The 26598-nt window shown below is 38.6% G+C and overlaps 3 protein-coding genes and 1 non-coding gene across 5 annotated transcripts in view; 1 reads left to right on the plus strand and 3 right to left on the minus strand.

The window, feature by feature from the left end:
* Window positions 1–256: 256 nt before the first annotated feature.
* On the minus strand, window positions 257–1820 carry MFL1 (Mitochondrial substrate carrier family protein). Its single transcript, XM_077362286.1, has one exon. It carries the CDS (start codon window positions 1729–1731, stop codon window positions 520–522), a length of 1212 nt encoding a protein of 403 aa, XP_077218401.1. The 5' UTR covers window positions 1732–1820; the 3' UTR covers window positions 257–519.
* A 1142-nt stretch (window positions 1821–2962) lies between these two features.
* Window positions 2963–11912, minus strand: LOC143852797 (protein DEHYDRATION-INDUCED 19 homolog 2-like). The gene is made up of 5 exons (XM_077362400.1): window positions 11664–11912; window positions 11361–11503; window positions 10630–10709; window positions 10060–10326; window positions 2963–3340 (listed from the first exon to the last, which is right to left on the minus strand). Exons 1-5 carry the CDS (start codon window positions 11734–11736, stop codon window positions 3238–3240), a joined length of 666 nt encoding a protein of 221 aa, XP_077218515.1. The 5' UTR covers window positions 11737–11912; the 3' UTR covers window positions 2963–3237.
* A 150-nt stretch (window positions 11913–12062) lies between these two features.
* TRNAT-AGU (transfer RNA threonine (anticodon AGU)) lies at window positions 12063–12136 on the plus strand. Its single transcript has one exon. It is a non-coding gene; the product is annotated as a tRNA-Thr (tRNA).
* Window positions 12137–17513: 5377 nt separating this feature from the next.
* DPD1 (Polynucleotidyl transferase, ribonuclease H-like superfamily protein) overlaps window positions 17514–26598 on the minus strand; it is a 31028-nt gene continuing 21943 nt past the window's right edge. Inside the window, exons 3-5 of one of the 2 annotated variants that reach the window (XM_077362990.1) lie at window positions 19448–19653; window positions 19152–19342; window positions 17514–18198 (exon numbers count right to left, since the gene is read on the minus strand). In XM_077362990.1, coding sequence (XP_077219105.1) covers window positions 18187–18198; window positions 19152–19342; window positions 19448–19653 — 409 coding nt within the window. In that variant the 3' untranslated portion in view covers window positions 17514–18186. Of the gene's footprint in view, window positions 18199–18683; window positions 19343–19447; window positions 19654–26598 lie in introns of those variants that run through there. The other variant, XM_077362989.1, reaches the window with a different exon arrangement.

Raw genomic sequence — 26598 nt, forward strand, 5'->3', positions numbered from 1 at the left:
ATAGAAACAGAACCCTATTTCTCATTGAATTATATCACCATCAGAGATAAGGCTATTTCCATAGATCATATAGCATTTTACTAAGTACAGAAGTATAGGAACCAAGAGTATTGCCTTACAACAAGATAACAAACATTTGATCATACCTATAAAAAAAAGAGCTAAAACGTAAAAAGAAAAGCATTCGATCACAAATACACAAGCTATAAGTTCTCTTCAAAAGAGCAAATATTAGACCCACAATGATCATCGTAGATTACCATTAAGCACCTGTATATTATTTTTTTCATTTTCAACAACAACAATAATAATAATTTCCATAAATAGTAGTCCGGAGTAGGCTCACAACCTTTCTACCAACATTTCAATAAAAAGTAACATTAACGGATTGACACCCCAAACATTTGAGAAGGTAAAATTCCCAATACTAAACAAGGTCATCTGTTCCCTGCAGACATGAGTGAGCAAATATCATGCAAATGGAATAGAACCAAAATCAGAACCATAAGTCACTTACAATCATCGATTGTCTGTCTCATTCTTTTTTATAACATACTGATGCAACAATGTGAGCCGGGCGGTCTCGAACGCAAAATAACCCAACGCAGCAAAACAAGCGCTGTGAAGAATCCGCGGACCCATTCCTCGGGTAAGTCCAACCCATCCTTCTTCCTTCAAAATCTGCCTTATCATCACAGAAACCCCACCATACACAGACCCAGAAATCATGGGTCCACCCTGAGTCATTAACCTAGTCTTGACCACATCCATAGGCGTTGTCAAAGTCGCCGAAATCGCACCCGCGAGCGCCCCACAACACATGCTCTGAAATGGTTCTAAATGATCCTTTTGGGTTTTATTCAGCGCAGCAGATTTTAAGTACTCAAATGAAGAATAACTCAAAACACCAGCAGGTAAGTTCCTAAGTAAAGTAGCAGAATAACCAGCATAAAGACCCAAAACCCCATCTGTCTCTAAAATACTCAATAGTACTTGCCAAGAGCGCCCAACAGCGCCCCCAGATTGCATTCTTTGAGTAATTAACTCTTTTGGGACCATAATAGCAGAGGAAACAATATTACCCATTGCACCAGCAGTGGGAGGGATTAAAAGAGGTGGAAAATGTGAAAATTTTGATAGAATTGATTTACCAAATTCGCAGGTTCCAAAGTAAATTGCAGAAGAGAAAGTCGAGCCCACGATTACTGCTGAGACACCGCTGTAGAACCCTAGAATTCCTTTTGTTTGGAAGGTTTTGGTGATTGCATCAAATGTTCCAGAGTAAATTTCTGAGGCCCCTTTAGTTTGGAGCTTGGTTTTGATGGTGTCAAGAGGATGGAGACAAACATAGGTAAAAGCACCAGCTATTCCTCCAGCCATGGCTCCTATGAGAGCCTTTTCAGAGACTGAGAGATTTTTCATTAGGGTTTGAACTTTTGTGCTCCCTTTGGTGGTGGGTTTTAGCCATTTTGGGGATATGGGTTTTGGGTTTTGTGGGTTTTGTTCGGATGGGAGATGGTGAGTTTGTAGTGAAATAGATGTGGATGAGAAGGTGAGATGGGTTGTGTTTTTCTTCTTGTTCTTCTCTTTGATATGGTTGGGATTTTTGGGATGGGGTAAGAGAGATTGGAAATTATTGAAAATGGTGTCAAAATCCATGAGATTGTGAGTAGAATTAGGGTTTGAAGATGGAGGGGGAAGGCCGAGATATGCAGAGATTTTGGAATCCATGACTCTGTTTCTACTCGACACTGTTTGATTGGAATGATATTTGGGATTTATTGGAGATGCAAAAATGGATTCTAGAGAGATGACGCTGCAGAATCATTTATTGGTAGGCTCCACAATTTAGTAGTTCGGTGCATTTGTCCACTATGTAATCAGGTTGCTGATATTTGCCCTACCGTGTTTTGATAATTACACAAACTCACCTTGTCTTTTATTGTTTAACCTGCTGTCAAAAGCTATTACAATTCCCAAAAAGCTATGAGTAGAAAGTAAAAAACTAAAAGACAAAGTGATTTTGTGTCAAAATCAAAACATGGTAGTGCAAATATCAGCTGCCTTTTGGTGCATTATTTAAGATAAGTAGATAACCCATGTTGGAGATGTGTGAATCTTTCCGACGCATACCCCTCATCCTTTTTTCTCTTTTGGGATCGGTGAGGCTGCACTATTCATGGGGAATCCTAGAATCTCAATCGACCAAATGTCATTTCATGGTACATGAGAACTAGTTAAAGTGGGATTAGGACTTCATCAAATCTTTGTAAAGTATATTCCTTTTAAAGAAAGAAGATAGAACTCTTTGCAAGAAAATATGAGAATCACTAGTGTTTGGATCGATTCCCTCTCACCCATGGGGCACTGGCCCTGTTTGGTTTGCATGGAAAAACATTTTTAACAGAAACTTTTTTTCATGGGGGAAATTTTTTCCTACATTTTGGAGGCAAATGATATGATTATCGTTAATTTAGAAGGATTTCATCATAAATTTAAGTTACCTCTAAATAAAAATTGAGCTAGGTCGGTTTAGATTATATTCTTTCGTGCGAAAAAAATGCAGAAGGAAATTTTCAAATTATTTTTTTCCTTAGACTGAGATTAACCCGAGTCTCAGTAAAAAATGGTGATGAACAACATTTTACACGGCACATGATAGATGATACATATCTTCAGTGATCAAGACCATTGATTTGGTCAGGTACCTTGTGAATCGATTACAATATAAAAATCAAGCGTGTAAGGTCAGTTAAGGACCAAAGCTCCCATGAGCGACTCGACCAGTTTGCCTTCTGCCCATTTGAAGTTCAAAATTAGTCTTACCAAAGACTCATTCCAAATGACTATAACTGAAATAGAAAGCTTCAAAAAGTTCACCTCTAAAACCAGGTCTTATAACCTATAAAATAAAATGAGAGAGAGAGAGAGAGAGAGAGAGAGAGAGAGAGAGAGAGAGATGGAACATCTAATACCATCTTCATTATGCACAAGTGCTCTAATACATAAATGTTTATCTGAGCAGTTCAGACCTACCTACTTCCTTATAAAAACATAATTATAATTACATCCAATGCTGTAATCTCTTTACCAAGAAAATATCAGCATAGCTAATACATACAACCTTTTTATAAAAATTATGTAGGAAGCGGAACATAGGCTCTGGGAATTGAGAGAAGGTGTTCAGCTGTCTTTAGGCTTCCTCAATAGTTGCTGCCACCAGCATGTAGTATCCCTTCATAAGGTGTCATTGAGAATGGTGGAAAGCAAAAGCTCCTGTACAAAGTGGCACCTTTGAGCCTTCTCTTTCTGCTCCTTTTCAGATAGAGATGGTCCGGCACTGGAAACAGATAAAGTCTATGGGTCAGATCCAAACATAAATGCCAACAGCACAATATTGTGTCAAAATGAAATGTAGCAAATCAGATCCCATAGATCCAGCAAGCCAGAAAACACTATAAAAGCTAGAGTCCTCCACAAACACACAGGAAAACGTAGATATCAATACTTTCTGAAATGACACACAGTATAGGCCTTTACATGTGGTGTAGTTTCCGTTGTTGGCGGACAACTCGTCCCTCTGTAATCTGAATTTTTCTACCTTGAAAAATAAAAAAGAAAAAGAGAAAGCTCCACAAAACTCTAAACAGTTTGATCCGAAAAACCTGTAATGCATGTAGCGAGAACAATACCCCTGCCCTAAAGAATCCACAACCAAGTTATGACTAAATGGGCAACATCAGCTAGATTGCACTAAAAACTCAATTATGTAAAATGAAGCAATCACTAAACATCAATTTATTCTATTTCACATTGTAATTTTCTCTTATAGCGTCCTTACCAAACTCTAGCCCATCACCTTGATATCTCCATTCTACAACTGTAAAGGCTGAGATTTGATTTGCAACCAGGGGGTGGAGATTAAGGTAAAGTCTATTTGTCATTGTCATGGTCCTACGCACAATTTTAGATTATGTATTGGATATATGAACGGAATCTGCATAAGGGCTCATACGCTCTTTATTTTGAAATCAGCGAAGATTCACCCAAGAAATTACAAAGACTGGTAGTCACCCTCGACCACTCACGTCCCAAATTCCATGTGGTGAGTCATCCTCAACAGAGATAAGCAGGATGATCAACTTTTTTCATCATAAAGAGATTTTTTTACAATCAAAGTTTTATCATAAAGAGTGGACTTGGTATCAAATAAAAAGTTGGCCAACTAGAAATACCCCCTTGGATGAGAGAGTCAGCTAGTTGATTAGCTTGGTAAATCATGTCTTCTGAAACCCTTCACAAGCCCAGTAATTCTTAAACTGGCATTTTTACAAGTCTAATAATGTTTACTCTCCCTGATAAGTAAACCCAATGAAGATGAGCATAAGATGTGGATCTCCCTCCCTCCCTCCTAAGGAAATCTTTTTTGCAAGAGTTGCAAAAGATCCACGGACTAGTCAGGCATCAAAATAAAGGCATGGAACACATAGGAAAGCATGGATGATCGAAGCGATTCCACTACGAAATAAAAGAAGATGGAATCTGTTGGCTATGAGACGCCTTTAATGCAAATCCACCACTGAATCCCAAAGAATTTAGAACGGCTTATCTAAACCAACCGAAATCCTCAAATAACACACTAAGAATGAGCACTCCTAAAAGTGAAAACCGCTTCCTCATCAAGAATACTTCACCTTGAAACCCACATTCCCAACATAATGCTTTTCCTTACATCCACCCTTTGCCAAAGACAGCCTCATAACATCTAAGAATAGAATGTAAATGAATCATCTCATATCGTAAAGTACCATAGATATTAGGCACTTCATCAGAAAACTGTATGCAGAGAAGTAGAGCAAGAATTATTGACAGTGGAGCCTCATGTCACGAGCCATCTAATCCTTAAGCCTCACACTCATGTGGCACTCGTGCAATGCTCCAACGTTCACCCCAAGTCAGCCGACCTCAAGTGGACTAAACTTGTCCGACCTCAAGTAGACTAATCATGTACGTAAGGCAAGTACGCTTAGGCATTCACAAAGGAAGTGCACACGTGAATGGAAAGAATGCCTTGTATTACTTGTGGAAAGCTTACAACACTGAATGTTGAGAGGTATCTTGCAAATGGAGAGGCCTCACCTATTTATAGGCCCCCCTTCTCTCGCACCAATGGTTTTGGATCTTTCCACATGGCAATCATCCAATGATCTAGGACCAACCTATAACCTTCTAGGCTTGATAGAATTCTACATAGATGTCTCTACCATGAGACTACAAGAAACACTCTAGAATCAACTAATTTTTCTACATGTATCTATACAATTCTAGACCTCTTCGTAAGTCCTCTACACAATTCTAGCCATCTGGAAAGCTCTCCACTTCTTCAAGCACGTCTTGAGCCTTCATTACGCCTATAAAAGCCGGATCAAGTGAGCCAAATTGTCATCCCGTGACCACCCCCCCACCCCCCCCCCCCGCGCTTCCCTCCCTCTCTCTAAAACACAGAGTGTGTGTTCTTTCAAAGAAGCCCCAAAGTGATATTTTCATCGAAAACAGAAACCATGCCAAGGGAAAACGCACACCCCCTACTTCTTACAACGACAAAGTGAATCCCTCCTATCAAATCATTGACATGAGCATTGTGTAAAACACATGAACCACCTATCAAGTAATCAAGAAAACCCACAATCATAGACTGTCCTTGTCCATCTTACCAAATCATTGACCATCAGCCTTGTGTAAAATCCACGCACAAGATACCAAGGAGCCACACAAATACACCAAAAAGACCCTTGTATTGGATATAGATTAAGCACCCAACACACAACAAAGAAAATGAGAGAGTACCTGGACCATAACCATACATGTGCTTCTAACCAAATTAATAGGTCTGAAACCATAGGCAACCCTAGTGTCTCTACTTAAGCAAGTTTTGTCATAAAACTCCTGAAAAAGTTACACTAGAATCCCTTAACAGTGCCAGAACAGTACTTGCTTTGAATGGTAATGCCACAATCGTTCTTAAAATAGATATTCTGTGTGTTATATGAGAGAGAGAGAGAGAGAGAGAGAGAGAGGAGAAGAGCAGAGGAGAGGAGCATGTGGCTAGGGGGTCTCCAACCTATTTCAGCATGCACAATGGTCTAATTTTGTTTGGTGTATCGTTTGTAAGACATTGAAGGTGGGGACTGCGGAGATTCATTCTTTTTGGACTCCTAGGGCATTAATCCTTTTATTACAGTACTTAACAATCATCAATATCTTTAGGCCTCAACTACAACAATGGATTGGGAAAACTTAAAAGGTGGCATTCAGAGTAATCTAGTGTCCATATAGCTCTCCTCTCTAGACTGCTTAACAATTGATCATTTGATTGTGGCGTCCAAATGCGTGTTTCCTATGAGTTTTGTTCAAATCTAAAAGGCCACTGAAAAACTTCTGCAAGAAAAAGCCACAAAAAGAAGAAATATCCTATACTCAAAAGAATAATCTATATCCCTCAAAACCCTAGCCTATACTTGATTTAACCCTATGGCTTCATCACTACTTCCATAGAAACCAAATAGAAGCCAGAAGAGACTTCCAAAAGCCCAAAATATTACCAACCTAGAACCTTCTAGGCTCTCTAGAATCCTCTGTACATGTCTCTACCAAGAGACTGCAAGAAACACTCTAGAATCGACTAATTTATCTAAACGTATCTATACAACTCTAGACCTCTCAAAAAGTCTTCTACACAATTCTATTTCTAGCCCTCTGGAAAACTCTCCACTTCTTCAAGCATGTCTTGAGCCTCCATTATGCAGAAACACTCTAGAATCGACTAATTTATCTAAACGTATGTATACAGCTCTAGACCTCTCAAAAAGTCTTCTACACAATTCTACTTCTAGCCCTCTGGAAAACTCTCCACTTCTTCAAGCATGTCTTGAGCCTCCATTATGCCTATAAAATCTCTCTCTCTCTCTCTCTCTCTCTCTCTCTCTCTCAGAGAGAGAGAGAGACTGAGAGTGTGTGTGTGGCGCGCGGGGGGGGGGGGGGGGAGGAGAGTGTGAATGCATTAGAAGGAAATATTTCATGAAAAATTAAGGAAAACCTTGTCTTCAAGTGTGTTTCTTACTCAAATGGAAAAGAACTATTTTAAATATATGAAGGAAAGAAAGTTCAGTGTGTTTCTTAATTTTGCAACTAGAACGCAAATAAGACTTTGGGAAACTTATTACAAAAAACATTAATATGCACTGGGAAGCTAAAGATCATAAGGAATTACTGTTGTGGCCAAGGCGGTGTGATGAAACACTGACAATGAGGACGGTGCTAAGAAGCACCTTTCCCTTGAGTTAGATGTTAACTTGCAACCAACTTAAGTGAGGGTCCTATCTTTATGTTTAGGAGACTCACTTAAATGCTAATTGAGCCTTTGTAAGAGCAAAAAGGATTGAGAGAAAGAAAAGAATGAAACCCTAGAAAGAAATTCAAAAAGATGAAGACGGGGAGTAGGCTGGTTAAAAAAAAGGACATTTCTGGATTGAAGCAAAGAGAAAATAGGGTTTGTAGGGCTGGAAAGGAGTGTATGTGATCTTAGAAATAAGGAAAGAAGGGCATATGTAGGGAGTTCAAAGGTGAGGAAAAGATAAAATAAAGAGAAAATTAATGGTTGAAGTAGGATGAAATAAAATTTCTGGATAAAAGATCATGGTCCTTAGCTTCGCACTTGATCGATCACCTGCTTAGATGACATTGAATATCATATGTTATGGTAATGTAAGGAGAAGATAGGAGAAAATAGATAGAGACAGCCACAAATGGAAAGACAGTAATGATTCATTAATTTTGAAATGAGACATATGACTTATCGACAACATTTGGTAAAATGTCTAAAATAACCATGTCTGGTATTTTCTGTGTCATGGAGGATCATCCTCACAAAAAAAAAAGGGGGCAAAACAATCATTTCCAAGATACCCATGGTGAAAGATGTCAACCCCAAGTTTTTTTAGATCTCCACTAAGGAACAAGCCCTATCAGGGAGTTAAATGAGTGATTAGAGTGTGTTTTACGAAGTTTTTAAATCTTAGGGGAGGAAGGGTCTTTTTCTACTTAAACTGCTCAAGTTGTTTGAGTTTTAAGAGTTTTGAAAATGGGCCACCCATGCATTACAGGATTGTTTAAGGTATGTCGGACACATCTCGAATTCCAGTACATCAGGATTCTCTAAGACACTTCTAGATCTCTTTTATCTTTTTTTTGTATGAATACTACAACCACAACTTTACAATTACTGCTTGTTTTGAGTCTAACCCATCCTAATAGTAAGTTTTTTAAATGGAAATAAAACATATATCGACATAACCTATTAAAAATTCCGATATAGTATCATTAAAAAAAAATCAATATATTACTTATTACGGTTGGTCGATTCAATCTCAACCATTGAATTAATAGATTCAGTTGATCTCAAGATCCAATGGTCGGATTTTGTTGGATTTCACGTGGGATTAGTAAGACGAATGCTACTTGTGAAATTTGAACCATATTGGAGGATTTTAGATTTGGAATATTTTAGAAAGCGTGTGATAACCAAATCTAACCTCACTATTGGATAATCATGAAAGAAGTTTAAGATCAACTTGCACCTCTTCCCTCATTGCTCCGGCATCACAATGATTTCATACTCTGGTTCAATTTTGTAGTGAGGTTATAAATGTAGGATTCTTTGACTCAAACAAAGAAAGTTTGGGTTAGATTGTCATAAGGGAGGAACAAACAAAGGCAGTTTTGGGGTCACTTACGACTACTGATTCAAACAAGTTGATTGATTCAGGAAACTAATTGTTTTGCATCGAAACAAAGATGGAAGGGGTGAGAATGTTGTTGGGAGCATCTTTCAATCGGTGCGTGGAGAAAAGATGAGGTTGGGGAACTCTTTATTTATCTTGATGGGAGACAAAAAGGGAAGTGATGTGGAGTGGCAACAATGGAAAGACAGGGGTGAATGCTCTTGTGAGTTGCTCAATAAAGTGATTCTAGAAGAAAGGGTGATCTGAAGAGAGAGAGGGTAGGAAGAAAATTTGTACTGTTTTATGAAGACCAAGTCTTCGAATGTGTGGGGATAGGGGACTACGAGATAGAGGGTGATCATGAAATAGGTCAATAACTCCTATAAATGGATGATGTAATACACGACACAGTTGCCATTCAAAAGAAAACTACAAGAAACAAAGTTTTCCAAGGTCAATATGGCTGATGTCAGTTCCATTTGTGTGGGAGCAGACAAAGATAATTACTTTACCATCAACATCGTGGAAGGGATTATGATGTTGTGTGACATAAAAGTGGTCCAAATTGTGGACTCAAGAATTGCATATCTTTTAACTCAAGTAGACCAAATCAAGTTGATGAGTCTTATTTTGGTTCTTAAGGAGATGTGAAGTCCTAACGACAGCATGGTGTGAGTTGGATGCAATGTGGAAAGGTTTGAATCTTCCATGGTGTATTGGAGTAATATCAGCGATACTCGAAGAGGGGGGAGTGACAGAGTACTTCCAGTACCAAATGCCTTTTAGATTTGTCGGGAGGAAAAGGTTGCTTGATCTTCCAATGAATGAAGTGCTCTTGATGTGTTTAGTTCCCAGCCCGATTCTTTTTCTCCGGCATTGTCTGTCATGAGTCTGAATTTCAACACTTGTTGTACTCCGTAGTTCTAATAAAGTATTTTCTCTTCCCAACATATCAAACATGAAATTATATTGTATTGTTGCAAGAACACATGGTGATACAAATTATCAATTTTCATAAATCAACAATAAACTACTCCCATTCCACACTTTAAGTATATTATAGTGTGCTAGAAATCAGATGACCTCAATCACAGAAGGATTTTTTTTCTTCTTTTGGAATGGTTCAATCAGAGAAGAAACTATGCTCAGCATCCCACAATTTTCTTTTAATACAAATTTCATGCAATGAAATGGTTCATGATAAGAAATATCATAAAAAGGAATAGCGGATAAGCAGGTAGTTAAAATGTGTCAGTAGAAGGTAGGTGAAGAGTCATACCTTCCTACCACTTTCTCACTCGAACTTTTCTTAATCAGGCTTCCTTCATCCAAAGAATCAGGCAGTATGCTTTTTGAAGCATCGGCCACGGGTAAATTGTAAATAAATGATGACAATAGTGGATCAGGTTCTGTATTAGAGGAAGCAGCTACACGGGAAGACCCCTTGAGAAACGATTGTAGATGACCTTCCCTCAGCTCCTTTCTCAGTAAAGAACGTGTTGAATGAGAGCCAATTGAACCTTTACGGAATCTCCTCCTCCGTTGCATGTAAAGTCTTGTTAAGGAATTCAAAGCATAGCCCCAAATTCATGATATGGACACTTAAAATAAATAAGGATGAAGGAATAGCTAGTACGGGCTAAACTACCAGTTCTTCAGTTCAATTATTAGAAAAAAAATATATATGGATTTCTGCAGACATGCATTTCCATCAATATCATGTGTGATACAGTGTGCAGGAAATCCAAGTTATAATGAGCACCAAAAATATGACGTTGGCATAATGAGTCAGAATGAAAAAAACATCCATATCAAATCTTAACTACAACCCAATTAAAGTGAAGAGGATATCTTAAAGAACTGTCCATGCTGCATAGTTATGTGGGCAACCATGTCCATCCCCACCCTAGTTGCACAAACAGGACATTCCTGAAAAAGAAACATATCCTGATAGTGAGCAGAAAGTATCCATAAGATGTTTTAAAGTGAATAATAATTATAAACAAACAATATTAATACGGAAATTGGCTAATGTAAGAGCATATAAAATAGAATTTTAGATCTTTGCATCAAAAGTAACCCATCCAAAAGCAGTACTACAATCCTTCTGAAAGCTCAAAGAAGAACATCTTCGCATCAGGAGATAGTTTTTTAAGGATGTCTAGATTATTTACAACACTAAAATGGGCACTTTAAAGTAAGGGACGTTTCAACTCTAGATTATTATCAAAACTCATTTATCAACTGAGAGTTCAGGCCAAGTCGATTCAGGGTTAGGCCGGGCTTCCAAATTCCCAACCAAACCCGGTCCTGTAAAACCTGGACTGAGTCAATGATCAACTTCTCATTGACAGAGGCAAGTTTAACTTGATAATCGAAAGTCTAAATTCCAAGTCCCAGTTTTTTAACACAATCGAATACATAAAAATTCTAACTTTCTTTTAGCTATAAAAACATAATAAGTTCTAACTACGAGAAAAAAAAAAAAACTAATTCAGTCCATTATGTTTAAGAGAACGTCTGGGGAAAAAAAAGACAAGAAAAAATATGGATTTTTAAGAAAGAGAAACAAAGAAATACCCCGTTTTTCGCCTCGATCGGATGCTCTTCATCAATATGGCAGCACAGACCTACGATATCAAAATCCTCAGAACAGAACGGGCAAGGGAATTCCGTACGGGATTCATCCTCACCGTCGATCTCTTCAAATCCAAGGTACAAATCTGCATCCACAACCGAAAATTTAAAAAAAAAAATCACCTTCGACTCTGAATCAAAGACCAAATGTACAATAAAAACCCTAATCAAGAAACCCAAAAAAAATCTCAATCACGGGATATCTAGAGAGAGAGAGAGAGAGAGAGAGAGAGGTTGTACACTAACCAGCTAGAGATTGCAAAGCAGATTGGCGCTTAGATGAAGTAGAGAGACGAGCAGTCCACGAATCAGACTCCATGAGTTCTGTGATAAATTTTTCTGATCTTTACAAACCCTAATATTGGAGAAATAAAAGGCCTGCAAGTGTTTTTACTACGAAAGTGCCCTATATAAGTACTGCGAAGGTGCCAGGCAATTTACACGAGAGAGAGAAAGAGAGACGTGCAAACGAAGGGACCAAAATTGTGGTCGGAAATGACCCTGCTTTCCTCAAGAATATCAGGCGACCAGATTGACTTGGACTAAGGACTAAGGAGACAACCTCTTCTTATATGTTCAGATCAGGGATGTCTCTGATTTAATCTTAGATATAATAATTTTATTTCTCCCTTTGTAACAAAAAGGGCTTTCGTAGCTCAGTTGGTTAGAGCACCCGTTTAGTAAGCGGGAGGTCTTGAGTTCAACTCTCAACGAAAGCAATCTCATTTTTTCTCCCATTTTCTTTTTTTTTTAGACCTGGCAAAAAGTGACCCGGACCTGCGGATCCACAGAGCCCGCACATAATTACGGGTCCGGGTCACTAAATTAGTGAACTATTGGAATTTGACCCAGCCGTCCTGTCAAAACTAGGCAGGCCGGGTGGCCTATAAAAACCCAACTGATCGAGGTTTTATATCGTGTAAGCCCCTTATACTCCCCTATTTTTTCAAAAAGTATTGTACGGACCACATCATAGGATGATCTAAACCGTCCATGTGATGGGCCATAACGTAAATAGGTTGTGCTCCAGATATCGATAACAATAACAGAAAGCAAAAGACAAGAACACAGTTACACAGAGATTTGTGAGGTTCGACCATGGTTTCAAATTTCGGTTTTGGAATGCGTTTCGGTCCTCACCAAAACCAAAATTTCGGCCAAAATCCGACAAAGTCAATTTGACGGCTACTTTATCTCGTAGTTTATTTCAACTGAAATTTCGGTAATTTAGGCTGAAATTTTGGGATAATATTAAATAATTATAAAAAATTGAGGAAATCCCTAAAATTTCGGGATAAACAAAATTTCGACTGAAATTTCAAAATTTCGACTAGCCGAAATAAACTACCGTTTTGGGTATTACCAATTTTGGTTTCATTCTCGACCTAAACTCAGAAATTTCAGACCGATCCGAAATTTCAGATTTCTGCTGAAATTTAAAACCATGGGTTCGACATTGTGCCTACATCCACGGGGCAGCAACAGAGACACAGACTTCTTCTTCACTAATCAAAGAGAAATTACAAAGTACACACTCACCCTCTCAAATAGTAAACAACCCACATACAAACCCACCCCTTTTACAAGAGACCCATTCTATCTCACACATAGAGGGGCTCTAACTTTTTGTCCCTCTGTTACAAGGAACAAGGCAATGCCAATTTACATAATGGTTTTAGTTGTTGTAGCCTGTAGGTTTTTCAAAGCATAGAGGAACATAGAGGGACTCTTTCAAATTAGGAGGTTGTTTCTTAATTGGAAACTAATTCCTTTTCACTAACCCTATATGTGGGCCACTATTACGGTTTGGATCGTAACAAGAGATAGGGTTAGTGAAAAGGAATTAGTTTCCAATTAAGAAACAACCTCCTAATTTGAAAGAGCCGTACTCAACATTCTCCCACTTGAAGACTAATTTCTTCTGGAGTGCGAAAACACTCCCACTAAAGAAAAAAAAAGCACCAAAGAGACAACAAATCAACCAAAGAAAAAAAAGCACCAACAATTTGCAGCAAGAGGGACCAATCCCAACGAAAGCCAATGACTGAGACCATGGAAACCCAAGGGATCAAAGAGAGGACTCTAAGATTTCTTCGGAGAGAAGTGGAGCCTGCTAGAAGAAGATGCTAAGAGGAGCAGGGAGGGGCTCTTGGTCTTCCTTTTGTGGACAAAATGCCAGGGTCCTGGATCAGAAGCCATGCCATGGATCTCAGACTTCTTGGGTTGAGGGAGATCATCAAAGGTGGATGGAGAGAGATCCAAATCTTGCAGAGCCAAAAATTTGTTGATATGAGGATGAATTTGGGGGCTGGCTTCGCATCGTTTTCCTTTAGTGATTTCGCTGCTAACAATTTGGGCTTTCTTCTGGGAAGAAACAACACCCTTTAAGATCTGAGGATTGGTCTTAGTCTGATGAGCAACTGAGGCAACCCCATCATTCCCATTATTAGACAATCCAGCTCCTCCTAACTGAACTCTTGGGACATCATTGGCTATTGACTTGGGTTTCCAAACTTGCCTTGGAGGGATAATTGAAAAGTTCTGAGAATCAGAAATGCAATTACATTTATCGGTCCCATGGCTAAAGTCTCTGCAGTTTTTGCAAGCCGAAGGCTTCCAATCATATTCCACCAATTGGATGTGAGTCCCTGTTGGAGTCTCTATTATGATGGAATCCGGGTGTTTTTTATTCACATTTACCATGACACAAACTTGGGCGAACATTAAACGAGTCGAATTAGCTGTATAGGAGTCCATGTACATGGGTCTTCCAAATCTACTAGCAATTTTACCGAGGCCTCTGTGTTAAAGATTTTTCAAAATCAAGTGTTTTTGGTCAAAACAATTTTTGGAAAATATTTTCTTTAAGTGTGTTTTGGAAAAAGAAAAACTTTTCTTTGGAAATAGTTGTTTTTTGCAAGAGAAAGAGAATAGTGTAATGTAGTTGAAAAGATAGTCCCAAATCGGATGAGAGAAAAGAAAGAGAAGGGCTTATAAAGCACTACACTTTTCTATTACTTGTTTGATTGCACATTGGGTTGAACCCATGGTTGGACCCGCGGGACGGTGCAACGCACCGTTCGCGCACGCGCGGCGTGGGCAATGGGCAATGGGCAATGGGCTATAGGGCGCATAGTGACGCTTTATTTGCGCTTTTTTAGGCGCACTTTGCACTTCGCACGCCGCATCGTAGCGATGAGCAATTGGAGCCTTTAATTTTTCCAGATCTGATCTGGACCGTTGGATCTAGACGATTGTGGATCGGTCTAGTGGGTGGGCCGAATAGTTCAAAGGCCCATCAAGCCCAAGCCCAGTGTCGAATAGTTCGATTGGGTTGGGCTTTGATTCGAGCACAACGGTCGGCCCAGCGGGCCCAGTGCTCCAACGGTCAGTGGGTGCGATCCATTAGGTTGTGTCCCTTCCCAACGGTCAAGGATCTAAGGGGTGCGATCTGTACCATAGATGGATCATCTAACGGTTAGATGGGAGGACGGGAATTTAAATATCCCAACAGACTCTCTAGGATTGATCTGGTTCGTTGAATCGCGTATGGGCGCGATCTAACGGCCAGAATTCAAACCGATCTGGAAAGACTCTATACATGGGTGCTTTTCACACTGAAGAGACACCAGAGGCTCTATAAAAGTTGCAGAACCCAACCATTTCAAAGTACAATCGAATTTACCCATTTCTGGATAAATTCTTAAGACTTCTAGTGCATTATACTCTCTTTCTTGCTCCCACCAAAATTCGTTTTACTAAACTATTTTCTTATTGTTTATCTAATTACTGTTATACTGCAGTAACAGAAATTAGACTGATTCTCTCAGGCTTGTAAGATTCTAAGGGCATTTCGGATTTGACTCCGCTTGTGCATAGCGTCGTCAAATTAGTAGGACATTCCTACTGGCTTCATTGTATCTTGGACGCAGTTCGCGGATCCCCTTTGCACACTTCTAGTGGGGGCGAAATCTGTCTTAAGGAAAGCGATTTCGCGCCTTGAAGCAAACTGGTTACTGCTTTTTCTTTCCAACAGATACAGAATTATTTCTCTAACACTCTGCGAGTCCAAATTTTAGATGAAGACAAGGAAATCTTATCTAAATAGGAATTTCAGTCATCTATACTCTCTCCATTTTTTTTTCTGGCGTCCATTTTTGGAGGACAAGAACTCTACCTCCAAAAGTGGTGGGAGGAGATTCAAGAAACTTGAAGAGGAAAAAACCATTATTTAGAGCATGAAGGGAGAAATCTCCTTTTAGCTTCCATTGTCTGAGAAGAGAATCTTTGAGAGCAACGAAGTACGGCCTTCTACCAAGGAAGAAGCCAATAAGGCATTGTTCCATTTATCTTCCACCTCTTCGAAGTCATCAGATTTGAGGGGCCTGCTCAGGGAAGAAAAGGGGGCGAGTATATCATTGCCCTTTATAGTTGTATCTATTTAATCTAATCACAATAGAGGTTGCAGCCCAAAGCCCAATTGGTAAGGTTGCTCAGAACCATTACAGAATAAAACCACCCTTGAATGAAATTGCAGCTATACCAAAAAAAAAAAAAAACATGATAAAACCAAAAGACAATTCCTTTTAATTGTCTTTTTATTCTGTCTCTATCGATAGGCAAATGAAATTAAAGATTCAGTTGGCGTGGTGTTTTGGACAACCGAGAATGAAACCACATAATATGCAGTTCAAGGGTCCAATTTGCAAACGAAACAAGAATAGCTTGATCGGAAAAATCACACCCATTGAACATTTCCTTACTGTATGATCAAAGAACATAGTGTCTATTGAATGAGGATTTTAGTTTTTGTTTTTGTTTTTCACCAAATATGGATTTTTTCGGCCGTTGGATTTTTTGGCCATGTCTCATTAACATGGGATTAGTAGTATGAACGGACCAATATCATAAATGTGTTACACGCATGGTTTAAAATTTCGGTTTTGGTACCGGTTTCAGACCCATGAAATTTCAAAATTTCAACTGAAATTTCAAAACTTTGGTCGAAATCTGGTACAAAAACAAAATGAATATTTTATTCAATATTAAATTTTGGCCGAAATTACTGAAATTTTGATATTAAATTAATTTAAAAAAACCAGATTTTTTGGGTCAAATTTTGGAAAAATCGAAATTTAGACCGAAATTCAGAAATTAAATATCGTTTCGGTTTTTCGGGATTTCAGTGTCGGTCTCCACCGAAATCCGACCGAAATTTGAAACCATGGTTACATGTATGGTTTTCGGCACTGATGACTTTCCAAATCCAAAAAAATCTTAATCTTGGGTCTTACTCATTTATAAAGGGCAGATCACCCAGTTAATATTATTTACTTATTTTTAAAGGTCATAAAATAGTAATCAAGAAAATGGCCAAAAAATTGAAACTTATTAATATCACAAATTCGAAAACTTGACTCTTTTTCTCATTTTTTGTGTATTTTCAAAAAGTATAATATCAAAAAAATAAAAAACTATTTTGGTAATTTAAATTTAAACCAAACTATATAAAATAATTGATTTCCTAGAAATTAAAAAAAAAAAGGCATTTAGTGTATAGTATTTTTATGGCTCTTATAATGGCTTAAATATATTATTTTAAAATTTTCCAAAAAACTACTGAAAAAGAGAAAAAGGATAGTAAAGAAATAATTCAGTATGAACATTAAAATTTCTTGGTAACTTTTGACATATTTTATACATTTTAAAACTCTGAAAAATAAAAATAAAAAAGATAAATCTAGAAAAAACTAACATTATCTAACTTGAATTAAAGTACATATATATTAAATTCTTACTAAAGCCGACCCGAACTAGTTCAAAGGCTTAGTTGAGTTGAGTAGAATTCTGAAAAGGGATTTGCTAGCGTCCATCGCAGAAGACATTTCGCGGATGGCCTGTTGCATGTGAAAGCAGCCACTTCATAAATGAAGACAAAATCTGCTGAAACGAGAGCAGATACACTAGCTCACTTTTCAACAGATTTTGTCTTCATTTGAAAATAAATTAGTAAGCATTGCTTAAAAAAAATAAAATTTGAGGATTTAAAAAAAAAAAAAAGCCAAAATTGACAACAATTTGCATTCTATACCACTGCTTGTGCAGCTAATTTCAGACTGGTAAGATATTGTTACAATGTAGCACTAATGGTTGGACCCATCAAAACGTTGGGTGCTGTTATCATAGACTAGTAAGATTTTGTTCCCTCACACACACCGAATGTCATAAACTTGTGTGAAGAGGACATGGTGGTGGTCATGGAAGGAAGATCGATGTGGTCACTTTGCCCTGTGGCTAAGTATTTCAAGCAATGATTTGTTAGCAAAATCCATGAAGAACTAGCTCGTCTGCAAGGATTTCTTGTCTGAATCTGCCCTTCAAAACCATGATTAACCAACTTTCAGGTGCAATGATTGTGACGACCCAGCCCACGGTTCTGGGTTTTTCACGCTCTCAGTTTTGTTTTCCAGCAGCACTACCGTGCCCAACCCACTTGCGGGGCCCACCCCTTGGAGATGCTGAAAACACATCTAGAGAGAGAGAGAGAGAGAGAGAGAGAGAGTCTATGTATATAGCCAAGTAATCTTTTCTCCCCTTCCCATGTGGGATCATTCCTATTTTTAACTTGTTTGAAGTCACCTGAACTTAGCAAGGTCCAATTCCTGTTGGTGGCACCGAAAGCAAAGAAGATGGAGATGGGATCTGAAAATTAGGCGTTTCGAAGTCTAGGTTGAATGCTTATTTCTGACTCTTCAATGGCTAATAGTAGCTAGATCCTGACCTGTGAAGAAAAGAAATTATTGTAGAAATGCTTTTGAGGTGGATGAATATGGAAACTATATGCACAGCAGCAGTACCGACCAACCATAATTATCATATTTAAGTCTTTAAAGGCTTGTATTAATGATGCCTCCTCCACCAAATAAAACATTAAGCAACTATTTTGATGGGGAATTTAAATAGATAGGTGATTCAGTTACCATAAACAGTGTCTTTGAATCAAGATGTTCTTGTCACCTAATCAGAACAGAAACATATTCAAGAAAGACGAACAATATAAATTGGAAGGCCATTTGCTAGTTGGTGGAAGCTGCTCCCTTGATGCAAATTAGAGGATGGAGAAATAAAGCTCCAAAACAAAAAGAGAGATGATAATATGAATAAAGAGCAAACTAGAATAGTTCATGCATTAGCCTGAAAGAGCACATGCATGCACCCAATTACTTGTATATGTTCTTCACTTCCAACAGAAATCTAGTTGGGAGCTTCACAAATTTACTCATGTTACCAATAAGAAAATAGAAGTACAATGCAAAGTTTTGCCTACAAAAGGCTAATTTGCAATTTAATAAAATTATGAGTACATGGAAGTCAATACATTAGGATTACATCACAAACAGGCTCATATGGGCAGGCAACACTCTGTTGATACTATATCGAGTAAATTAGGCATTTTGAATGAGAAACATGTTGATTACACTTCTTAAATTATGGTAAGAGAACCTTTGGATGCAATTAGGACCAGAGATTACTCTGAAAAGAATGGACTACTATAACAACAATAGTAATAAGACAAGTTCAAAAGGGATTTGCAATTGTTCTTTTTAGAGAGCACTCTCTCATGAAAGAACCAATGTAATATTTGAAGCCTTGAAAGATTCATTAGAGGAGCAAGCACAAAGGGGCTATCTATATGCTCTTTTTAACTCGGGGAGCATTCTCCGAGGAAAGAACCTGTGTGATATCTGAAGCCTTGAAAGATCTTTCCAGGAGACCGGAGATGGGCAGTTTCAGATCGAATGTCATTTTTTGCAATATCAACGACAATGAGTTGACATCTGACATTGCTCTGTGAGCTGAACCCATTAATGGAATCTCATAGTAGTTGCGGAGTGCCGCTAATGTTGAGGTAGAGAGTTTTGATCCTGTGAACAGAATAAAAATCACACCATAAATTCCTTTTGCCAACCTAAATTTTTTCTTCTGATAAATACAATATGAAGCATCAGAAATGAAAACAAGAAACCAACCATCTGGCTTCACCAATTGACGAGCAAGAGGAAGTGTGTCTACAAATAACCAATCTGGAGGAAGATCCATGGAACAACGACTGAATTCCTTGATGAGAAAGGGCACATCAAAACGACGTCCATTGTGGGCAACCCACAGAACAAGTCCCCCTACTTTTTGGCGGCTTTGTACGTATTTCAGTAGGATTGGAACCAGATCCTTCCACCTAAGCAACAAAATTTCAGCAATAAGAATCTACATACTGCGAGGAAGATATCTGGTCATGCAGTTCACTGAGATACTGAAAAAATTAAAATCATAGATCATAATGGTCAATCTTTTAGAAGTTAAGATGTCGCAACAAATTTTTTTTTTTTTTTTTGAATGGTATAGCAACAAACAGGGGCGGAGCCAGGAATTTACACTATGGGGGGGGGGGGGGGGGGGGGGGGGCATAGCCACTAAAGTACCTAAGCATGCATGGATGTACATGCACCTTTAATGGGATTTTTCAAGTCATTGGGGGGGGCCATGGCCCCCCTCATGCTATATGTGCCTCCGCCCCTGGCAACAAAGTTATAGTGCAATGCTTATTTATTTATTTTTATTTTTGAATAGTTGCAATGCAAAGTGTTAAAGCACATGGTTCTAAGTTCCTCATACTTGGTTTTCATGTATCTATCTATATTAGCAGCATTCGTACTTCACTTAATTAGGGCGTGTTCGGCAACTATTCTTTTACGGGATTTTTCCCTTTTTTCGGGGTGGAGAATGACGAAAGCCAAAATATCTCAAAGATCTTGTTCGGCTGCGTGATCCGCTAAGGTCCGTTTCCAAAATTTCTGCTACTTTTTCGACTTAAAAATAGGATTCCTTGAAGCGATAAATAACTGTTTCTAAAGTTTCTCATCACTCCGTTTCCGCCCGATTCTTTAGGCGAGAATCAGAAGTGTTGCTGAACATGCCTTTAATGTATCTACAATGATGTAATTACCATTTTTCTTATGTTATATGTTGTAAATGGTAGTGATGTGTGTGCGTGTGTGCACACGTGTGGTGGTGGTGGTGGTGTGTGTGGTGCGTTGGGGGGTGTCAATGCAGTCCATCTTAAGAGGAATCACAGCCCTGCCAGTTTGTAGAGCTCCCAGAACCCCAAAGATCTGGTCTATTGTACCTCCAATTTGAAAATGACTTGAAATCCTAAAATTTTGAAGAAAAACTTTAGAAAATCAAATCAAAACCCAGATCTGATAATGAATGAAGAGTCGCCACCTAGGAATGGGCATAGGACCCTTAATTAACTCTGCTCCGGCAAGAATTCCGGTCGGGTCCGGCGAGAATTCAAAAACTCTATCTCACACAAGGGAGGGAATTTTCCCTCTTTTTTGGAGAATTTCAAGCTGAAATTCTTCTCCCCAAATACACAGAAGTAGGGCCTATTTATAGGCACAAATGAGAGGGAAAATTCCTGCTCAAATGAAATTTTTGGATGAAAACTTGGTCTATGTAAGATCTGGAATTCGTACATTTTGAATTCTTAAGAATGGATTTTGGTATGTTTCAGCATGTACGAACGTAAAAATTGACATGGATTTGAAATTGGCTAGCTCAGGGCTGTTTATGCTGGTTTCTTGGCTCGATCTCGGGGATCTCAGATGTGCAACCTCAAGGCTATTGCGATCTGGTTGGGTCAAATTTGGACTAAGCTTGAAAGGTATTTTCTGTGTCAAAAGGCTATGAGCTAGGAATTCTTCCACTTTTTGTGCCTATAATAGACAATAATTCTTCTATCTGGAGTGCCGAAACCTTCCGGATCTCACACTAAGGATACAATATCACAAGGATACGTATGTTCCCCCAGACATGGATTCATCATCGGGACCATCATCGCGCCAAACTATCGTTAGTCCGGTCTTGGAAAAATGGGGTGTCTAAACCAGTCTGGAATGGGATCGGACAATCAGTGCAGGTAGATTCATTTTTGGGGAAAAAGTGTGTCAAGGAAAGGAAGATGTGATGTGATGGAATGTAAGAATCAGACTGAAAACAGAAAGATAATGAGGTCAAATATGAAGGAATAATCTCGAAAAGAGGTAAAGGGGAAGAAAACTTAAGAAGAGGTTGGGAGAAGAGATACTTCAGTCAATACTCTCATGAAGATCATAACATAACATGGAATATTAGAGGCCTTAGATCTGGGTGAAAGAGAATAGCCAGCTAACCTAGGAAGCACGGGTACTCTCCCGGGGCTCCCGCACCAGCACCCGACACGTATGGGGTGCGGGTACGTCCGGGGTGCGTACCCCATTTTTTTTTTTTTAAAAAAAAAAACTAGTTTTGGTGGTTGGGTGCGTGTCGGGTGCACACCACGCGTACGTGACACGTCCTGCTTCTTCTGTTGCTTCCCTTTCCTAAGTAAAATGTCTTTACTATTTCCTGTACTCTGCATTGTCCATTTACTTAAGATTTACATGTAAATAACGGAATACCCCCCTTTTTGGATTTATTAAAAATAGTTTCAACACCCAAATCTAAAAGGAAAAAAAAGTCAACTCTCTAGTTCTAGTACAAAATTCAAAGAAAAATGGTCGGGTCAAAATTTTAACTTTCTTAACTTCCAAACGGTGGGGTATTTTTCAAATTTTAAAAATTCATAAAATCTATCGTGTCCAAATATTATTAAATCCCAAAAGTCCGGTAAAAAAAATCTCATAATTTGGTCTCTAAAAATTATTCATCTTGTCAGGCACTGGTCAACACACTGGTGACAGACTTTTTTTTTCTAATGAATGAAGTATTGATGCCTCATGTTATGAAATATGGAACTTAATCACTTATGGAATGAAGAGTAATATTAGAATTTTCCATTTTGGTGATTTTATTGTTATTTAATTGCTCTACAATTTTTTTTTAATTTTTATAAATATATAATAAAATATTAAAATATATTATTATATTCAACGTACCCGAACGTACCCGCACCCCGTACCCGTGCTTCATAGAGCTAACAATTAGTTGATGGGAAAGTTAATATGATGATTTGCGACGGAATAAAAAAGGGAATGGGTGAATGAATGTCTGGTGAGTTAGATATGGGGAGATAAAAAAGATGATGGACAGTATTACCAACAGCAAGGACAGCGGGGAATGTTCATTATTATGTAGAATTAAAGACACTTCATTGTAGAGAGGTAAGGCTTGGAAAATTTACGACGCCACTAAATTTACAAACTGGGAGATAATTTTCTATGGTCTATGACATTACGGTTCAACAGATAAAAGAATCAGGGCAGATTGTGCACTGAGCTGAAAGATTATAAGGATACAATGTAGCATGTTTTAAGGAAGGTAATGCAATTCTTAATTGTTTTTTTTTTTTTTTTGAAAAATGACATTTCATTAATATTAAGATAGCATTCGAGACAAGGAGTCCCACCTTGCTTTACAAAATATTAAAGAGTAAAGGCACGGGCATCCCGAGGCCAATTCGAAGATGCAAAAAGTAAGAAAAAGTATAATATCCTAAACTACTCCTTTCTTCCTTTCAGCAGCCTGAAGCGGGCTTACAGAAAGGATGCTATTTCTATTTCTTCCCTTTGGGCTCCAGCCTTTGCCAGGCTATCACCTACCTCATGCGCCAATCGCTTACGATGTTCAATCCTCGGATCAAGCACCCTTATTAGATCCAATATTTCCGCAACCAATTCCTCCCTTTGAGGAACCAGAGGCCTAGGCTACGCATTAGTAGTCACCTTCAACAATTAAGGGACGTTGGTTATTCTCAACAGCCCACCGCAGTCCGAAGAGGAGAGCCCTGATTTCCGCTTCGTTTGCATCACAGATACCAACCGCTCTGGAAAATGTCATAACCATCGATGCGCTAGAATTTCTAATGACTCCCCCTATACCAGCCTTCCCTGGATTGCCGAGGGAGCAGCCGTCAAAGTTAAGTTTAAGTTTCAGCCACCCCAGTGGTAGTGGTACACATTTAGATTTAGGATTGGTTCTAATTATTCTGTCCCATATAACTGACCACCAATTCCTTATAAGATCTCCCATCCCATAGGGAATTCGTTTCTTAGTCTTTGTCCATGAGACTAATTCCACTTTAATGTCTGATGCTAGGCGACCAGAAGTTTTACTTTTTTACTCAAATATTTGTCTGTTACATTCCTTCCAAACGTTCCAAGTTATGGCGTAGGGAAAGGTTGACCATAATGCTCTACCTGTGTCACTGAAGGGACCAGATTGCCAGCCAAGGAGAAGAGAGCTAATAGATTCGGGACATACCCAGCATAAACCGAAAACTCCTACTGCTCTCACCCACAGGTGGTGTTAGAATAAGTATAGTTCATTAGGGTATTATCGTCATTGTACATCCTCCACTTATATAAATAGTTTAGTGAGAGGGAGTCATTCTCTTCAACTCACTTTTCTCTTCTCTAAATCTTTCTCTCAACCTGGTATCAGAGCCCTAGGATTTCTGATCCGTAGGGATTACCTTTAGCCTCCATCTTCTCCATCTCACAACCTAACCCCTACCCTAATCTCCCTCCCTCACCTCCATCCCACAACCCTAATCCTAACCCTCATTTCGTAGAAGAGCAAAAAGCAGGATGTCATTGCCAAGTCTAGTGCTGAGGCAGAATACAGACTGATGGCACACACGAGTACAGAGATTATCTGGTTGACATCGCTTTTATCTGAGATCGGGGTCGTATCTACATCTCCCTCACAGGTGGATTGTGATAATAAGGCTGTTATCTACATTGCAACAAATCCGGTCTTTCATGAACGCACCAAACACATCGAAATTGATTGTCACTTCATTCGTCATAGGATTCAGAAAGGAGAAATTTGTATTGTCTTTACTCGGTCTACAGATCAGTTGGCTGATATGTTCACAAAGCCATTAAGTAAAGCAAAGTTGAGTGATATCTGTAACAAGCTAGGAATGTATAATTTATACATTCCAGCTTGAGGGGGAGTGTTAGAATAAGTATAGTTCATTAGGGTATTATCGCCATTGTACATCCTCCACTTATATTAATAGTTTAGTGAGGGGGAGTCATTCTCTTCAACTCACTTTTTTCTTCTCTAAATCTTTCTCTCAACAGGTGGTATGAATATGGGCAATGCAACATAAGATGATCCAACGTTTCCTCATGTTGCCGACAGAGAATGCACATACTTTTTAGGCTGAAGTGTCTTTTCTTCAGGTGATCACAGGTGTTTATTTTCCTATGGACCAACGTCCACCCAAAAGCAGCCACTCTCGGAGGGGCTAGAGATCTCCAAATTCGCCTAATCAGTGATGGTTGTCCAGCATTTAAAACCGTAAAAAATGATAAAATGTGGTGCACCACTTATTTGTTATGCACTACTAATTAAATTTCTTCATTAGCAAGGATATATAAGGATACAATGTGGTGCCCATGGATGAAAATCATATCATTTTGCGTAGACCATGGATTTTCAATTGGAAAATAACCCAACATGAAGAAGAGAATATTCATAAGAAGAATGGGAAAATTTTCCCTATGTATCAATTGAAAGGAGAAGGGACCTGTATTTTGCCCAAGTCAACGAGAGTTTTCAACTAGTGAAGAAACAAATGACCAAGACGCTTACATTTACACCTCTCAATCTTAACTTTGAAAGATATTCGAAATGGACCGTGTTACTTCATGCATAGGAATTGGAGTGGTTATTAGCTAAGTGGAACGCTCAAAATCATTCTTTATGAAAAGCTAAATTAAGCAGGAAAGTGATATTCGACATATGACTTTGAATTATATGCTATCGTACCAGCTATGAAGCATTGGAGAGAACCTTATTCATCGTGAGCGTGTTCGTTATTACGGCAATGGAGCACTAAGGTACTTGAATCCTCAACAAAAGCTCAATAGTCGTCGGGACACCAACTGGAGTGCTTTCCTTGAAGAGTATAATTTGTGCTAAAACGCAAATGGGAGCACAAAACAAGGTGGCCGATGCTTCAGTAGGCAAACTACTATAAAACTTGTTGGTTGAACTTGTGGGATTTGAAATCATTAAGGAGAGCTATAAATCAAACCCCTATTTATTTCTATTCTATAAGAGCTTGAAGAGGGAGAGAGGAGAAGACCGAGATGGTTGACTCCAAAGTACAAACGAAGGGAGAAAAAGAAATAACAAAAAGAGGAAAAGCAATCATGGCGGAAGAAAGTCAAACATCTCCAAATCCAGCTTTGCAACTCCTAGATAAACAAGGCTATCCGCCACACCATTTGCCGACCTCTTTATATGGTTGAAGATGATTGAGGACTTGCCTATCCTATCTTGAATCTCATCAAAGAAATGAGCAAATCTCCGAGGAGGTACAACCGAGCCTCTCAACCATCGGATTACATTCAAAGATTCACCTTCCACAATTGTCTTATCCATAAGAGCTCTCTCTAGATATTTTATTCCTTGACGAGCAGCCCTAACTTCTTCCTCACTCGCATCTGTCGTCCCCCCCCCCTAACGGTTTCTGTGAGAATGGTTCACTGCTTGAGGATAAATTCACCCCCTTGAACTTTTTTCTTTACCTTTAAAGCTTAACGAATAACGTTAAGGGGGTGATTTTATCCGTCAGAGGGGATTTCCCTAAGCCGCTAATTGACTATTATAAGCTTTTTATACAAATACTCGCAAGCCCAATAATTCAACAGAGTTAGGTTTTAATTCAGCGAAGTAACAAGGAACCTAAGTGAGAAACCAAATCAAACAAATTAGTTCACCTTAAATTTTGACCAAACCTTGTTTACAGACCACCCCATTTTATTACAATTGTCATGTCCAACAAGGGTCGGTGGCCTGTTAAGGAAAAAATCCATCCTCGCCCCATTTTATTACACTCGTCATATCCTAGAAGGGTCGGTGGCCTGCCAACTAGGGAAAAACCCATCTTTTCTTCTTTCCCTTTGACTTATGTTTATGTAACTGTTTAATATTTATCAATATCCATTGTTGTTATGAACTACTTTTCAATACTATAATAGATCTGTTTATACAATCCTACGACATTTGGATATGTCAGGATGCCATGTTTTCCAGATTGAGAGTCATACATCTTGTCTCCATGTCTGTCTTACATAATTCCACACGGAACTGTGCAGATGATACTCCGCTATTTTGCTCCACCCAA

Source organism: Tasmannia lanceolata, unplaced genomic scaffold (genome assembly GCF_043159265.1).
Source record: "Tasmannia lanceolata isolate RefF3 unplaced genomic scaffold, GAP_Taslan_0.1 ptg000019l, whole genome shotgun sequence".
NCBI lineage: Eukaryota > Viridiplantae > Streptophyta > Magnoliopsida > Canellales > Winteraceae > Tasmannia > Tasmannia lanceolata.

Bases quoted from the DNA above. Each gene is read 5' to 3' on its own strand.
- MFL1 (XM_077362286.1), bottom strand. From the start codon at position 1,731: ATGGATTCCAAAATCTCTGCATATCTCGGCCTTCCCCCTCCATCTTCA.
- LOC143852797 (XM_077362400.1), bottom strand. From the start codon at position 11,736: ATGGAGTCTGATTCGTGGACTGCTCGTCTCTCTACTTCATCTAAGCGC. The intron at 10,710-11,360 runs GTATTTCTTTGT...TTTCTTTTTCAG, and splicing joins CGATCGAGGCGAAAAACGGG to GAATGTCCTGTTTGTGCAAC. The intron at 3,341-10,059 runs GTATGACTCTTC...ATCTGTTTCCAG, and splicing joins AGTGAGAAAGTGGTAGGAAG to TGCCGGACCATCTCTATCTG.